At 46.6% G+C, this 16,987-nt stretch overlaps 1 protein-coding gene across 1 annotated transcript in view; it reads right to left on the reverse strand.

Annotated features, from left to right (window-relative positions):
- Positions 1 to 16,987, reverse strand: part of fhip2a (FHF complex subunit HOOK interacting protein 2) — a 64,220-nt gene that overhangs the window by 37,106 nt on the left and 10,127 nt on the right. Inside the window, exons 6-7 of the mRNA XM_084321483.1 lie at positions 15,674 to 15,961; positions 7,192 to 7,388 (exon numbers count right to left, since the gene is read on the reverse strand). Of these exons, the coding sequence (XP_084177609.1) occupies positions 7,192 to 7,388; positions 15,674 to 15,961 (485 nt within the window). The remainder of the gene's footprint in view (positions 1 to 7,191; positions 7,389 to 15,673; positions 15,962 to 16,987) is intronic.

The raw sequence follows: 16,987 nt of genomic DNA on the forward strand, positions 1-16,987 counted from the left end.
GGGGGGGCTCGGGATAGCCCCGTTGCTGACGTTATGCCGGAGTGCCCCGTGGAACAGAGACGGGTGATAGGAAGTACTGGCTAGTGGATACGATATCCTAGCAGTACCAGTGGTATGATATGAACACTAAGTGCAGAGCCAGGCACTAACAGTCGAGTTATACCTAGTTACAGTGAGCGGTATAGGTAGCGTGCGGCTAAGGATCACAGTAGTATTGCTCGTGTTATACTTAGTTACAGTGCCGGTATAGACTGCGTGCAGCTACGGGTGTGGACCTGCGAACACTCTGCTCTGGCCGTCAGCAGCCGTCTTCACCGGCGGTTCTACCATCATTCTGCGCCGGCTGGAGAGCAGCCAACACGGGAGCCGTCCCGTCCAGCAGAGGTCGCCCAGCACCAGCTCAGCCAGCACTGCCTCTCTGCTATAGCTCCGCCTGCCAGCACCTGCGGCGCGAGTGTTCGACGCCATCTTGCCACCAGGACGGTGGTGGAGCGGCGCGGCCGCCATTTTGGTAGAGTAAACATTAGGGCTTCGGCGCCCAGGATCTATTACACCTTACACAGTGTGGAGCGGCCTGCGGGTGAAGTTAACGTTGCTAACTGCAGACCCCAAACATTACATTACATGCCGGCATTAGCATAGGGCTTTTGTTTTGGTAATTGTGGGCCCACACTTTTGGTTTTATTTCCTTTTCTTTGAGCGTGATACAATGTGTGTGTATTAATATTTTCCCATTCAATTAACCATTCCCTGAGGGGGGAAGTTACAGACCTGGTGCATTATAATTAAAGCCTTTTGAGGTATTATTCTGACCGTATAATTAAAGCCTGTTGAGGTATTATACAGGGTGAAGACCCAGACGTGGGTGGTGAGTCAAACACCGTGAAGTATATTATCCCTGATAGTAACCCAGAGGTGGGTGCATAATATACGTGTTTATGAGGTATTGAGTTGAACAGCAGGGGCTATAGTAGGACTTCAGCCCAATTGGCCCTTAGTATTAAATAATTGTAACTGAACAGTACAATTAACATAAAGACTTGAATGGGGTTCTGTGTGCGTGTCCATTCCTGTGCCCTGCATTAACTCTTTTGGTGTGGGTAACGTATATATATGGTTAACCCCTTCCTACCCAACTCTCCCCTTTTCATTGTCAGGTTTCTAGGGTCATTGAGGGAGGGTACTGCTTGCGGGGGGAACTCAGAGTATTTGATTACAATTCAGTCACGAGGTGTGGGAGGGTCTAAGGAGCGACTGGGAGGAGTGGGAGCGTGTTGGGGAGTACTGCTGACCGCCCTGCGACAGGGAAGGAAGACCAGAGTACCAGACCAGGTTGGTAAATCCCGGGCCCCATCCACTCACACTACCAGCCTCCAGTCGACGCCCCAGGCCCAAAGACGAGGGTGCAGCCAGACCGAGTTCTGCTGTGTCCAGCTACCTCCTGACTGCCAGCAACCGTTCCCACGAAGCAGGGATAATCCACCCTGCTACATTTATATCAACATCCATTCTCCAGTCTCCGTGTGAACACTTCCTGTGTTTACATTTTGAGCGTGACATCATCGACTACGGCAAGCTTACAAGCTCAAAACGCAAACCGTAAACAAAACCCAGAGCGCACCCAGAATGAAGTGTGTACACAAACTAGAGGGGGGAGAGGGGGGGGGGAGAGTTCGGATCAGATCTCGGTACGGGAAGAACGGAACGAAATAGAAACGAATAGAGTGAGTGAGAAAGGGCCCTAAAGAGACCATTGACCGCAGGTAGGAGGGAGCCGTTACCCTTGTTGTACAGAATGACAGGCCAAGGAACTTGAAGCGTATTTGTGCGGCAATGGGAAGCCAGTGCAGCTCTCTGAGAAGTGGGGTGACGTGGGCTGACTTTGGTAGGCTGGAGATCAGACGGGTCAATGCATTCTGTTTGAGTTGAAGCGCCTTAAGGGTGTGCAGTTAGAGATCATTGACCGGAGGTAGCATGGAGCCGTTCTGTATGAGTTGTAGGGCTGAGCCCAAACGTTTGAACATTCGAACCTTCGTTCGTTACGTTGGCATTCGAATTCTAAACCAACTTTCGAATTTTTTATTTTTTATTCTTTTTTTCTATTAATTCTGTTTAAACCAATGGGTTTTTTTCTTCACAATTGCAGATAAAGATTAGGCTACACTAATATTATAGTATTAAAAGAAACTGATGAGTTATATTCATTAGAAAGTTGATTTAATTGATTTAGTTGGGCTGGGGCTTCTCCCTGGGCTGGGTCTGGTGCTGAAAAGTTGATTTAATAAAAGAAAAAATACGAATTTAATCATATTAATCACTTAATTCAAATTGAGGATTTAGTTTGAGGATATTAAAAAAAAAAAAATTTTAAAAACGAAGGTTCGAACGTCCGTTCGAAAAACCCTGACGAAGTTCGAATCCCAAAAACAGGCTTCGGGGAAACAGCCTTAATGAGTTGAAGCGCCTTGGTGGCACAAGCCGGTAAACCAGCCTGCAGAGTGTTGCAATAGTCGAGGCGAGACATGACTGTTGATTTAAGGAGGAGTTGAGTGGCTTCTTCTTTTGTCAGGAAGGGACGGATCTTTCTCACGTTGCTCAGGAGGAATCAGCAGGTTCTGGCAACATGAGCAGAGAAGTTGAGCTGGTCGTCAGGGACCACAGCTAGAGAAGGTGAGCTGGTCGTCAGGGACCACACCTAGAGAAGGTGAGCTGGTCGTCAGGGACCACACCTAGAGAAGGTGAGCTGGTCGTCAGGGACCACACCCAGAGAAGTTGAGCTGGTCGTCAGGGACCACACCCAGAGAAGGTGAGCTGGTCGTCAGGGACCACACCTAGAGAAGTTGAGCTGGCCGTCAGGGACCACAGCTAGAGAAGTTGAGCTGGCCGTCAGGGACCACACCTAGAGAAGTTGAGCTGGCCGTCAGGGACCACACCTAGAGAAGGTGAGCTGGTCGTCAGGGACCACACCCAGAGAAGTTGAGCTGGTCGTCAGGGACCACACCTAGAGAAGGTGAGCTGGTCGTCAGGGACCACACCCAGAGAAGGTGAGCTGGTCGTCAGGGACCACACCTAGAGAAGTTGAGCTGGTTGTCAGGGACCACACCTAGAGAAGTTGAGCTGGTTGTCAGGGACCACACCTAGAGAAGTTGAGCTGGTCGTCAGGGACCACACCCAGAGAAGGTGAGCTGGTCGTCAGGGACCACAGCTAGAGAAGCTGAGCTGGTTGTCAGGGACCACACCTAGAGAAGTTGAGCTGGTCGTCAGGGACCACAGCTAGAGAAGTTGAGCTGGTCGTCAGGGACCACACCTAGAGAAGTTGAGCTGGTTGTCAGGGACCACAGCTAGAGAAGGTGAGCTGGTCGTCAGGGACCACAGCTAGAGAAGCTGAGCTGGTCGTCAGGGACCACACCCAGAGAAGGTGAGCTGGTCGTCAGGGACCACACCCAGAGAAGTTGAGCTGGTCGTCAGGGACCACACCCAGAGAAGTTGAGCTGGTCGTCAGGGACCACAGCTAGAGAAGTTGAGCTGGTTGTCAGGGACCACAGCTAGAGAAGTTGAGCTGGTTGTCAGGGACCACAGCTAGAGAAGTTGAGCTGGTCGTCAGGGACCACAGCTAGAGAAGGTGAGCTGGTCGTCAGGGACCACACCTAGAGAAGGTGAGCTGGTCGTCAGGGACCACAGCTAGAGAAGTTGAGCTGGTTGTCAGGGACCACAGCTAGAGAAGTTGAGCTGGTCGTCAGGGACCACAGCTAGAGAAGTTGAGCTGGTCGTCAGGGACCACAGCTAGAGAAGTTGAGCTGGTCGTCAGGGACCACAGCTAGAGAAGTTGAGCTGGTCGTCAGGGACCACACCCAGAGAAGTTGAGCTGGTCGTCAGGGACCACAGCTAGAGAAGCTGAGCTGGTTGTCAGGGACCACACCTAGAGAAGGTGAGCTGGTCGTCAGGGACCACAGCTAGAGAAGTTGAGCTGGTCGTCAGGGACCACAGCTAGAGAAGCTGAGCTGGTTGTCAGGGACCACACCTAGAGAAGGTGAGCTGGTCGTCAGGGACCACACCTAGAGAAGGTGAGCTGGTTGTCAGGGACCACAGCTAGAGAAGTTGAGCTGGTCGTCAGGGACCACACCTAGAGAAGTTGAGCTGGTTGTCAGGGACCACACCTAGAGAAGGTGAGCTGGTCGTCAGGGACCACACCTAGAGAAGGTGAGCTGGTCGTCAGGGACCACACCTAGAGAAGTTGAGCTGGTTGTCAGGGACCACAGCTAGAGAAGTTGAGCTGGTCGTCAGGGACCACAGCTAGAGAAGTTGAGCTGGTCGTCAGGGACCACACCTAGAGAAGTTGAGCTGGTCGTCAGGGACCACACCTAGAGAAGTTGAGCTGGTTGTCAGGGACCACACCTAGAGAAGGTGAGCTGGTCGTCAGGGACCACAGCTAGAGAAGTTGAGCTGGTCGTCAGGGACCACAGCTAGAGAAGTTGAGCTGGTCGTCAGGGACCACACCTAGAGAAGGTGAGCTGGTCGTCAGGGACCACAGCTAGAGAAGTTGAGCTGGTCGTCAGGGACCACAGCTAGAGAAGTTGAGCTGGTCGTCAGGGACCACAGCTAGAGAAGTTGAGCTGGTTGTCAGGGACCACACCCAGAGAAGTTGAGCTGGTTGTCAGGGACCACACCCAGAGAAGTTGAGCTGGTCGTCAGGGACCACAGCTAGAGAAGTTGAGCTGGTCGTCAGGGACCACAGCTAGAGAAGTTGAGCTGGTCGTCAGGGACCACAGCTAGAGAAGGTGAGCTGGTCGTCAGGGACCACACCTAGAGAAGGTGAGCTGGTCGTCAGGGACCACAGCTAGAGAAGTTGAGCTGGTCGTCAGGGACCACACCCAGAGAAGCTGAGCTGGTCGTCAGGGACCACAGCTAGAGAAGCTGAGCTGGTCGTCAGGGACCACACCTAGAGAAGTTGAGCTGGTCGTCAGGGACCACAGCTAGAGAAGTTGAGCTGGTCGTCAGGGACCACACCCAGAGAAGGTGAGCTGGTCGTCAGGGACCACAGCTAGAGAAGTTGAGCTGGTCGTCAGGGACCACAGCTAGAGAAGTTGAGCTGGTCGTCAGGGACCACAGCTAGAGAAGTTGAGCTGGTCGTCAGGGACCACACCTAGAGAAGTTGAGCTGGTCGTCAGGGACCACAGCTAGAGAAGTTGAGCTGGTCGTCAGGGACCACACCCAGAGAAGGTGAGCTGGTCGTCAGGGACCACAGCTAGAGAAGTTGAGCTGGTCGTCAGGGACCACACCCAGAGAAGCTGAGCTGGTCGTCAGGGACCACACCTAGAGAAGGTGAGCTGGTTGTCAGGGACCACAGCTAGAGAAGTTGAGCTGGTCGTCAGGGACCACACCTAGAGAAGTTGAGCTGGTCGTCAGGGACCACAGCTAGAGAAGGTGAGCTGGTCGTCAGGGACCACACCTAGAGAAGGTGAGCTGGTCGTCAGGGACCACACCTAGGTTCTTGGTGATCGGGGACAGAGCCACAGCTATTGAAACGTCAGTCAGTGGGAAGGATTCAGCTGGCAAGTGAATTAGCAGCGCTTTGCTCAGGTTTAGTTTGACACGATATAGAGCGTAGACTACCTTTAAAGGTCCCGTAACATAGACAACAGACCAGAGTTCTTGAGTGTTAACAGTCCTGAATTCTGGTCTGGTTTCTATGCTATGGGACCTTTAACAGTCATGAATGGCTTCTTCTCAGAAGACATCAGTGTGTCCACTTAGTCTGAATCCTGACAGTCCTGTCTCGTAAAGCTAACGAGCAACCCAATCACAACACGATTAGCATTGATAGATCATTATACTACTATTGATTGATCATCCTGGGTTGGCAGTCTAATCCACATGCGGTCGTTGGCGGAGTGAAGAGAAGCATGACTCAGGCAGATTGAAGTGCCGGGTGTATAAAGCAGTGAAGTGATGGAGGGGGCCTTTTTTCGGTTCAGCGACGACTGGGAAATGCATGGAAAGTGGAGGGGTCCCACTGTAACTGTGTCCTGAATGGTTGCACCAAGAGAGGCAATTTGTTTGGACTGACCAGACGCGACGTCCATGAAGAGGGGACAAAAGGGAGCCTTTTTTCTGCAGTTCATCCGAAAGTTTGCTTTCTGGAGTAGCACACACTCCTCACATGACACAGCCATCACGCAAAAACATTTGCCTGGGCTAACACGTAGCCAGAACAGCAAACAAAGTGCAAACAATGTGCAGTTTAAAATGAGAGCAAGCAGGAAATGTCCCATAAAACAAAAACATGTGATAAAAACGGCAAAATGCTATCAAAATTGTAAAGATCACTTCCGATCAGTGGATTTAAAATGAGTGGAAAAAATTACTTTGAGAGTGGCTGATGACGCAGACGTGACTCACTCAAACAACTTTAGATTCAAATGTATTGTCATTATACAGTACAACACAACACAAACATTTCTATTTCAAAATGCCTTTGATTGCTAGCTATTTCTTGTGATTTTATTTTTTTCTTGTGTTGTTGTTTTTACTTTTCTCTTTATACTATGTTTTTTAACTATATGTTTAATTATGTTTTAACCCTGTAGCACTTTGGGATCTTAGTGAACGAAAAGTGCACTACAAATACAATGTATTATTATTAACCCAGTAAGAGACACCTACCCCAGTAAGAGACACCTACCCCAGTAAGAGACACCTACCCCAGTAAGAGACACCTACCCCAGTAAGAGACACCTACCCCAGTAAGAGACACCTACCCCAGTAAGAGACACATACCCCAGTAAGAGACACATACCCCAGTAAGAGACACCTACCCCAGTAAGAGACACCTACCCCAGTAAGAGACACATACCCCAGTAAGAGACACCTACCCCAGTAAGAGACACCTACCCCAGTAAGAGACACCTACCCCAGTAAGAGACACCTACCCCAGTAAGAGACACCTACGCCGGTCTATACAATATGTCTATACAACTATGCACTCAGAGTGTAGCACTTGAGTTCAACACTGCTAGATGAACAATATCACTTACACTTCGCTGCCAGAGGTGAACCCCCCTGCTGGCTAGTTGTACACAATTTGTAAGTTGCTTTGGATAAAAGCGTCAGCTAAATGACTAACTGTAAATGAGACACCTACTCCCAGTAGGTGGAGAGTCCTCCGCCCGGCCCCCGGTACAAGACACCTACCCCCAGTTGACCGCCTCCACCGTCTCGATGTCCAGAGGGTCCATGGACTGAGGCAGAGCCTTGTAGAAGGCCGTCAGACGATCCGTCAGAAGCTCACACAGCTCCGTGTTCTCCGTCAGACATTTTGCCGCTGCAGGCTCCGGTAGACTGACCAGCAGCATCAGACCCTCGCACGCCTTCACCACGACCCTGCCGTCCTGGAGACACACAAATACAGTTTTTATTTATTATTAATACATTTTAGCGATGCACTGATGGGAAAATTGTGGCCGATACCGATATTAATATTGCTGTTCTGGCCGATACCGATATTTACCGATGTCGATATCTCTGTATAGAAAACACTTTTTTATGATAATCAAATAAAGAGCTATTTTCCAAAACGATTTTTTTTTTACTTTTGTAATTTATTTTCAGAAATGACTGATATTTTTAAACAATTTAAGACCAAAACATGTTAGATAAAAATAAATATAAAATATAAATTCTTTATTTATTTTATTTTTAAATCTGCCCTATTTTGACATCGGAACGATACCGATGTGTAAAAAAATTACCATATTGGCTGATATTATATCGGCGGCCGATATATCATGCACCACTAATTAATTTGAATACCAAACTGCCAGTCTACCATTATCCTATCTATCACTCTACCCTGAAAATGTTTTCCTTTCCCTCCCACTCTGCTATTTCTCTACCTCTCTTCCTCCCCTACTTCACCTTTCTCCCTGCTGCTCTGACACCACAATGTGCCTTGTACCCATCTCCTCCAGACCAGATTCAACCCACCCAATGCAGTTTGGTAGCAACCCGGCTAATCTCTCCTACCCCCCCACAGCCACTAATATACCACTGTACGTGGAGGTAGGGGTGGGCGATATATCGAGTATACTCGATGTATCGCGGATTGTTCTACCCGAGATGTAGTACTGTACTATATCGCGAACATCGAGTATTTAGTTTATATGGCGCCGCCCGCGGCCGAGAGACACTCGCAGTGCTTTCCTCGAGAAGGGACGGCGGAGCTATAGGCTAACGTTAGTGTATTGGTCCCGAGTGTAGCAGGGACGGCGGAGCTATAGGCTAACGTTAGTGTAGTCAGGGCTGTACAGTGCGATATAATGTTGCAGTTGTAATTTCATTAGACAGACCAGCGCGGACCTTTAATAACATGTAATTTAATTGACACGAGCAATGAGCTAACGGTAGCTGCTAACCAAGGTATCCATTAGGATTATGCTAAGCTAACTAGCGATAGCTGCTAACCCTGGAAAACGTTCAAAGCGGACTCCACAAGACTAGTTCCATTCGTGAGGAAAGGGGGTGGGTTATATTGACAACGCTTGACAACAGAAGTTTAAACATAACTTAGGGCTGGGCGATATAACGATAACGATAAATATCGCGATATATTTTAATAATCGATATCGAATATAGAAATTTAAAAAAAATCGAAAAATCGTTTTTTTTTTTTTTTTTTTTTACCTGCAACAGGGCAGTTTTAAAACCAGAGACAGTGGACAGACTTGTCTTTCTTGCCTGCAACTTAAAGTAATGGCTTTGCTTGTCCAAATGACAATACTGACCAAATTCAGATTTCTTTTTCTCTTGTCCATTTATTTTGTTTGCTTTCTAATTTAAAATACATTTTGAAACCGCCTGTACACAGTAGGCTATGTGTGCTAGCAGAACTAGACTCCAGTCACGAGGTCCACCAAAAAAGCGCCAAAAGATCGAAAATAAACTAGCAGAGCCAGAACTGTTCAACTCCTCTGGAGCCACAGCCAGCAGAGAAGCCGGTTTACTTTAGCTTTTAAACCAGCTGCAGCCTGAGAACTGGAGTGTGAGGGGATGTAACACTAAAGATGGCGGCAATGACAAAGAATTGCTGCAAAATAAACATACATCTATTGTTTAAAAAAAAAAAAAAAAAAATTTTTTTTTTTTTTTTTACTTATAACAATTCGATAATTATCGATATCGAGAAATAAAATAAAATTATCATATCGTTATCGCGATATGATTTTTTTCCATATCGCCCAGCCCTAACATAACTTCATATTTATTGGTTATTCGTTTCTGTATATCATTAAATTTCCATCTCTGTGTGTCTCCATCTCCATCTCTTCCTGTTTACATTCGAGTGTGACGTCATCACCTACGGCAGCTTAGACGATCAAAACGCGAACCTAGAACAAAACCCGAGGGGGGGGGGGCTGGCTCTCTTGTTCATTCTCGCCCCCTCTCTCTCTCTCTCTCGCTCTCTCTCTACATTCAATGATTTAAAGTAGCCAAACGTTACAGACAGTATAAATACTAACTGGATAGTTGATGATATAAACATTAAATTTCATTATCTGAAATATTATAAAATCATTAAGTCTGCTATAAGCCATTATACCTTTGTGTGTGATTATTATTTTCTCACAGTAGGGTGTGTGTACTGTATATATATATATATGTGTGTGTGTGTTTGGCTAAAGTGGATAGAAAACACAGTACTGTGTAAAAGTCTTAGGCACCCAAGAGTTTTTATATAAATTGTCTTAGATGTAAATAATTTTTTTTATTAGTGTGTCAGTAGACTACTCTTAGTACATTTTCATTAAATTATTTTTTAAAGCATCTTCATGGTTTAATAATGCAAACATATGTTGCAGGGACTTATTATAATCATCATATTGGCGTGACTGTATGCATCAAAGGGTTAAATCAAGCATTTTTAAGTGATTTAGAGGAAATGTCAAAATATCGCGATATATATCGTGTATCGCGATATGGCCAAAAAATATCGCGCTATCATTTAGAGGCCATATCGCCCAGCCCTACGTGGAGGCTTATGTAATCGTCAATCAGCCGTCAGGAAAGCTGACTTCATTACTGCCTACGCCCATAGTCAAAACCTACAGCTCCTGGCTCTAACCAATACCTGGATAACGCCGGATAACTCGTAAACACCTGCAGCCTTATCTAAAAACTATAACTTCACTCACACACCACAACCTTCCAGACGTGGTTCATGACATCTCCTGCATGGGCTACAAACTTAACACCACTCCCAGTGCTGTCACTCTCCTCTCTTCAATATCATGCAGTATCTGTCTCTAATCCATTCAATCTCACCATTGTTACTCTCTATCGCCCTCCAGGTCGCGTGTAGCTTATTCCCAGCGGAAGAGTGCGTCGCGTGCTTCCGCGTTTTCTCTGATTGGCCATGACGCCCATGTGACCACGGCAGCGCGAGAGAGCTGCAGCGCGGAAATAGGCTGTCTATTGCCATTCTCTAAGACAAACTCTAACCTTAACCAGCTCCTTAACAGCGCCTAAACTTAACCCTTCTAACCTTAACCAACTCCGAAACAATGCCTAACCTTAACCTTAACCTTAACCATGCCTAACCTTAACCATAACCAACTCCGAAAGAATATTGCCATTCTCTAAGACAAACTCTAACCTTAACCAGCTCCTTAACAGCGCCTAAACTTAACCCTTCTAACCTTAACCAACTCCAAAACAATGCCTAACCTTAACCTTAAGTTAACATGCCTAAACTTAACCGGCGAAAGAATGCACGTTAAAAAAAAATTAAAAAAATTGAAGGGATTCGAACTTGTCACCAACGGACCGCAGGACCGCAGCGCTGCCAGTTGAGCTAAGCGTCGAATGAAAAACATCAGGGATTACAGCTACATAATGCCGCAAGCTCTGCCGCTCCGCTCTGCGGCTGCCGCGCTGCCGCGTGGCGTGTCGCAGCCAATCAGGGAAAACGCGGAAGCACTCGGCAGCACTCTTCCGCTGGGAATAAGCTATAGGCCTCCAGGTCCGCTCGATCACTTCCCAGATGAGCTGGACATGCTTCTAATCTCTTTACCAGAAGATGGCACCACCCTCCTTCTAATGGGCAACTTCAACCTGCCTGACTCATCTCAGACAGACACAGTGGTCTCTCTCCTACAATCCTTTGACCTGACTCCCACTGTCATGCCTCATAAAGCACTGGCAACTCCTTGGATCTCATATTCTCCCGTAACTCCAGCATCATCAACACCACGGTAACTCCCCTTCATTGGTCTGACCATTTCTTCATATCCTTCTCTCTAACTCTCATGCTTCACCCCAAGCCATCCACTCCAACTCAAACTGTCTCAGTCAGATGCAACATGCGCTTCCTATCCCTCTCCTCTGACATACTATCCGCTCTACCTTTGAGTGACACCTTCTCTGCTCTCCCCCCAGAGACGGCAACCTCCACCACCCTCTTATCAGCCCTCTCAACCTCCTTCGACAAGCTCTGTCCCCTCGCTGAGTAACCTACCGTTCCCCACCCAGTCCATGGCTGACGGATGCAGTGAGAGAACAAAGACAGGTCCTGAGAGCGGCCGAAAGGAAGTATAGAAAGAAAGACACACCTCACTGCTGACATCGCCACATATCACAACCTCTTGTTAGCTTTCTCCAAAACCATTACTACTGCCAAAGCTTCTTTCTTTCACCACAGGATCGAGGCCTCTGCCAACAACCATCGCAAACTGCACACTACCATGTCCTCCCTCCTCACCCCCGTCCCCCCCCCCCTCCGCCCCTCTCTCTGCCGAAGACTTTGCGATTTTCTTTGAGAAAAGAAACATCTGCAGCTCCTTCTCCCAACCCCCACCCATTCCAAATGCTGAATCGATAACCTCATCCTTCACTATGTCAGGGCTGTACGCTAAGCTTTTTCACTAGGGGCACAGGTGCCCCTAAATGAAAAATTTAGGGGCACAGAATCTTTTTTAGGGGCACTTTTTTTAAATAACAATTTTACCATTATAGTGCAAACAGTGATGAATGAAGAGAACAGTGTATTAACGGTGTTCATTAGGGATGGATTAGGATCGTTAGGATTTTATCGATACTACTACTCTTATCGATTCGATACTGCTTAACAGTTTGGTACTTTATCGATACTCTTATCGGTTCTTTTTGATTATTTTGCAAGAATTTCTTTTTTTTTATTAAGAACATAATCGACATTGCTTTATTATTCTTTTATATAACTATATTACTGCACATGGCTACTTTTTGATCAATTAATACAAGCAGTATTAACTATTAACTATTTTGGGACTTTCTATTTTATCTAGAAAGTTCTTAAATCAGAATGGCCCACCCAATACCCAGCTGTTAAAAACGGTTCAATACTCCATTTTATTAGTAGAGATACCTTTAGAACAATAGCCTAATGATATATTTTCCATGAGTTAAGTGGATGCATGACCGGCGCAGTGTGTGTGTGTGTGTGAGAGCACACGCTTTGCGTAGTGGGCGTGTCAACGGTGTCAGCTGAACTCGCACCAAACAAGGCATAGGGAAATAGTCAGACATCCCAGAATTATTTCATAATACAAAGTTTCTGAATGGATATTTGGATTAAACCAAGTTGTATGCAGTGATGACCAGTCTTTCCCCGCGGAACACAAGTTACTTAACGTTACACGGGTCGCGCTATGCATGCTTAGCTTGCTAACGATAGCAGTGTAACTTAATGTTACACACGTCGCGCTATGCATGCTTTTTTCGAACGTTTCGTTCTCTCCGCTATGATGAGCTCTGCTCTGCTTCAGCACGGACAGCACCTCTCAAGTAACCGTATGTGCATGTGTGAGTGTCAGTCGCGCAAGTGTGTAAGTAACAGCCCCGCTCCTCGGGCAGACGGAGAGACAGAGGGAGGAGAGATATAGAAAACGGCCAGCAAGATTAGTTCGCAACGTTTAAATTAGGGATATCCGATATTATCGGCCTACCGATATTATCGGCCGATATCGGCATTCAAATGTGATATCGGAAAATATCGGTATCGGTTTTCAAAAAAATCTAAAAGAAAATTTACATTTCTATAACCTTTATTTACCCAGGCAAGCAAGTAAGAACAAATTCTGATTTTATTTATTGTCAATAGTATGCATAATGTTGTGTTAATTCCACAACAAGACATATGTAATGTTAATTACCTGACATTATTCAGTTTTTTTGGGGGGGGGGAAACCCTGCATATATCGGTATCGGTTGATATCGGTATCGGAAATTAAGAGTTGGACAATATCGGTATAGGTAAAAAAGCCAATATCGAGCATCCCTAGTTTAAATTCCTAGAAGAAAATCAGTACTAGCAAGGGTGCCCCCAAATACTTTTTTCTACTAGCACAGGCTATTTTTAGGGGCAATATGCTACGCCCTCGTAGCACGGTACAGCCCTGTATGTCATCTTTCTCTCCCATTACAGACGCCGACACTGGTAACGTCGAACCGTCCCACTACATGCCAGCTGAACCAGTTACCCTCCCCACTCCTCCAGACCATAGCACCAGAAATACTCCCATTCCTAACTGCAACCATCAACTCCTCCCTCAACTCGGGGGTGGTCCCCACCTCCATTAAACAAGCCAGTCACACCGGTCATAAAAAAACCAACCATGAACCCCACCATCATAGACAACTATCGTCTTGTCTCTCACTTGAATGTGCTGTATCCAACCAACTTACTAATTATTTCTTACAGAATGACCTCCTAGACCCTAATCAGTCAGGCTTAAGGACTGGTCACTCCAGAGACGGCCCTCATAGTGGTCAAAGAGGCTCTTCACTTAACAAAAGCGAAATGCCTCTCCTCTGTCCTGATTCTCCTGGACCTGTCTGCAGCCTTCGACACAGTCAACCATCAGATCCTCCTTGCGTCCCTCACAGGAATGGGAGTGGCTGGCTCTGCGCTGACATGGCTAACATCATACCTCAGCGACTGCTCCTACCAAGTGTCATGGAGAGGGACCCTGTCGGCCCCTGCGGACGGGTATCCCCCAGGGCTCCGTCCTTGGACCCCTCCTCTTATCACTCTACACCAAATATCTGGGTAACATTATCATGTCTCATGCCTTCTCGTATCATTGCTATGCCAATGATACTCTCTTCCTCTCCCTTCCTCCCTCAGATATCCACGTCTCTGAGCATATCTCCGCCTGTATGACGTCCAACCACCTCAAACTGAACCTAAGTTAAACAGAATTGCTTCATCTGCCGGCCAAATCCTCCCGCCTGACCGACCTTTCCATCACAGTGGAGAATGTAGCTGTGGCCGCGTCCCCGACCGCCAAGAACCTTGGTGTGGTCCTTGACGACCAGCTGAACTTCTACGCTCACATCGCAGCAACAACCAGAACCTGCAGATTCCTCCTGAGCAACGTCAGAAGGATCCGCCCCTTCCTTACAAAAGAAGCCACCCAACTCCTCGTCCAATCAACAGTCATCTCCCGCCTTGACTAATGCAGTGCACTGCTTGCTGGCCTTCAGACCACTGCCACCAAGCCTCTTCAACTCATTCAGAATGCAGCCGCACCGCCAACAGGACGCCCCGCCCCTATTAAAGTTTGCTTTAATCACAGTAACGTTGGCGAGCTAGCAAAATTATACATAAATTGGTTTTCATATAAATCAATCTTCACTAAGACATTAAAACAGTGGTGCGGCACTGTCTACGGAGACGCAGAAAAAAGCTACCAAATCCATTCCGAGACAACTCCGAGACTGACTAGCATCGCGCGTAACAAGTCTCAGGGCTAGATCCACAAAGAATGGATTGCACGGTGCTAATTGCACCCTTACTTACAATTCATTATGAATTGAAAATGGGGGACCCTGATGTAAACAAGACGAAAGTCTTTCTCTGGTCTGCATCCCCTTAACAATTGTGTGTATTGAGCTGTACTGTATTGTACCCATTCTGCAATCTGTTAATAACATTTTCATTCAATCAATCACCTTCTTAATATTTATTTACCTAATTTATGTGCAATCGTTTCATTTCAGCTCAGTGTAGAGAAATGCACCGATACTAACAACCGCCTTACTGTTGACACCACGTATCCGTGACACGCGCGCCCCGCGAAAACACTAGTAATTTTGGGGGCCTACCACCCCCCCTGAAAAAAATCCTAGGGGAAACACTGCTAACCTACACTGTAGCATTCAACACTTTGATGAACATTGTTACTCAGCTGATAAGAGTTGTGCCCTTCCTGCTGACTTGTCGTACAAAACTTGGAAGTCACTTTGGATAAAAGAGTCGGCTAAATGACTAAATGTAAATGCAAGTAAAGCCAGCTTTTCAACAGGGCTGATCAGAGGTCCAGTAGGCTGCCTGTGAGATGGATAGGTGAGGTGGATAGGTGAGGTGGATAGGTGAAATGGATAGGTGAGGTGGATATGTGAAATGGATAGGTGAGGTGGATATGTAAGGTGGATAGGTGAAATGGATAGGTGAGGTGGATATGTAAGGTGGATAGGTGAAATGGATAGGTGAGGTGGATATGTGAGGTGGATAGGTGAAATGGATAGGTGAGGTGGATATGTGAGGTGGATAGGTGAAATGGATAGGTGAGGTGGATATGTAAGGTGGATAGGTGAAATGGATAGGTGAGGTGGATAGGTGAGATGTCAGGTGACTAACCGGGCTCTTTGTGAGGTTAAGCAGCGAGGTGACCAGGTTGTAATTGTTGTTATTGTTGTTGCTGGCAGAGCAGGCTCCAGAGGCCAGGGCAGAGCTGGATCCAGAGGCCAGGGCAGAGCTGGATCCAGAGGCCAGGGCAGAGCTGGATCCAGAGGATGCAGCCTGGAGGTCATCTGGGAGTGGAGCAGTTGCTTCTGCCCGAGGCTGGCCTGTATCTGGGGCAGACGGCTCATCCCTCACAGCCTCTCCACCTCCACGACACTTTGCTTCAGGCCTTTTACTCTTATTCTGTAACCCGGGTCAACAGATTAGAATTAGAGACATGATCAGTTCTTTCATCAATGACTGGTTGGTTCTTAGGGTTCCTCCGGTTTGCTCTGAACTAGGAAAAACTGCTCCGTTGATGCTTCCAACACCTGGAATGTCCTCCAACTGACACTGAAGTTGGAGGTTCTTCCTTCAATCAATCAATCAAATCCTTTATTTAACCAGATAAGCATCATTGAGATTAAAATATCTTTTTCAAATAATCAGAAACGACCCCCCTCATGATGAAACATAATACCTATGACATAGATGTGATTTGGGAATAATAGCGTGTACAGGCAAGAAACGACAACGTCTATAGTAGAATTGACGTATAGGGCTATAACTTTTTATAACTAGACCCCTGGCCTGGCCCTTCTATCCTCTTTGTTTTACTGTGTCCTACCTGTTTTTATTACTTTCATTGCTTTACTGTGTTTTAATCTTATATCTTGCATCATATTATTTTGTTTTTATCAACCTGCCTGTGAAGCACTTTGGTGCCAGCTGCCGCTGCCTGGAAATGTGCTATACAAATAAAATTGACTTGACTATAACTCAGCATTTCGGGAATTACCCCAGACCGCTCTAAAACCATACTTATATTCACCGCGGTATAACACGGGAACGTATGGATGGAAAAATTTATTCTTTTTCACATATTGAATGATAGATAGGTGATGTCAAATGAGCCATAGTATTGTATCCATAGCTATAATATAGTTAATATAGTATAGACGCACTCCTATCTTTTAAAGCGTGGCAGTGCTAGAACGGGGGCTGACAAATTCCCGGCGGTCAATGAGTTAAGTAAAACCAATATCATATGTTAACAGTCTGTGCCAAAAACGTAAAAAGTTATTATTGGGCACTGACGGTTGAGTGCCAAAATGTAAAAAGTCGCTTTTGGAACGTTTGATCTTTTTACTTTGATTCTCGCTCTATAGACTTGCCCAGAGCGATCTGCATCATTTTCGACCATCCCAACACATTAGAACTGCAATGCCG

This window comes from Notolepis coatsorum, assembly GCF_963971535.1.
Source record: "Notolepis coatsorum genome assembly, chromosome: 9".
In the NCBI taxonomy this organism is placed as follows: Eukaryota; Metazoa; Chordata; class Actinopteri; order Aulopiformes; family Paralepididae; genus Notolepis; species Notolepis coatsorum.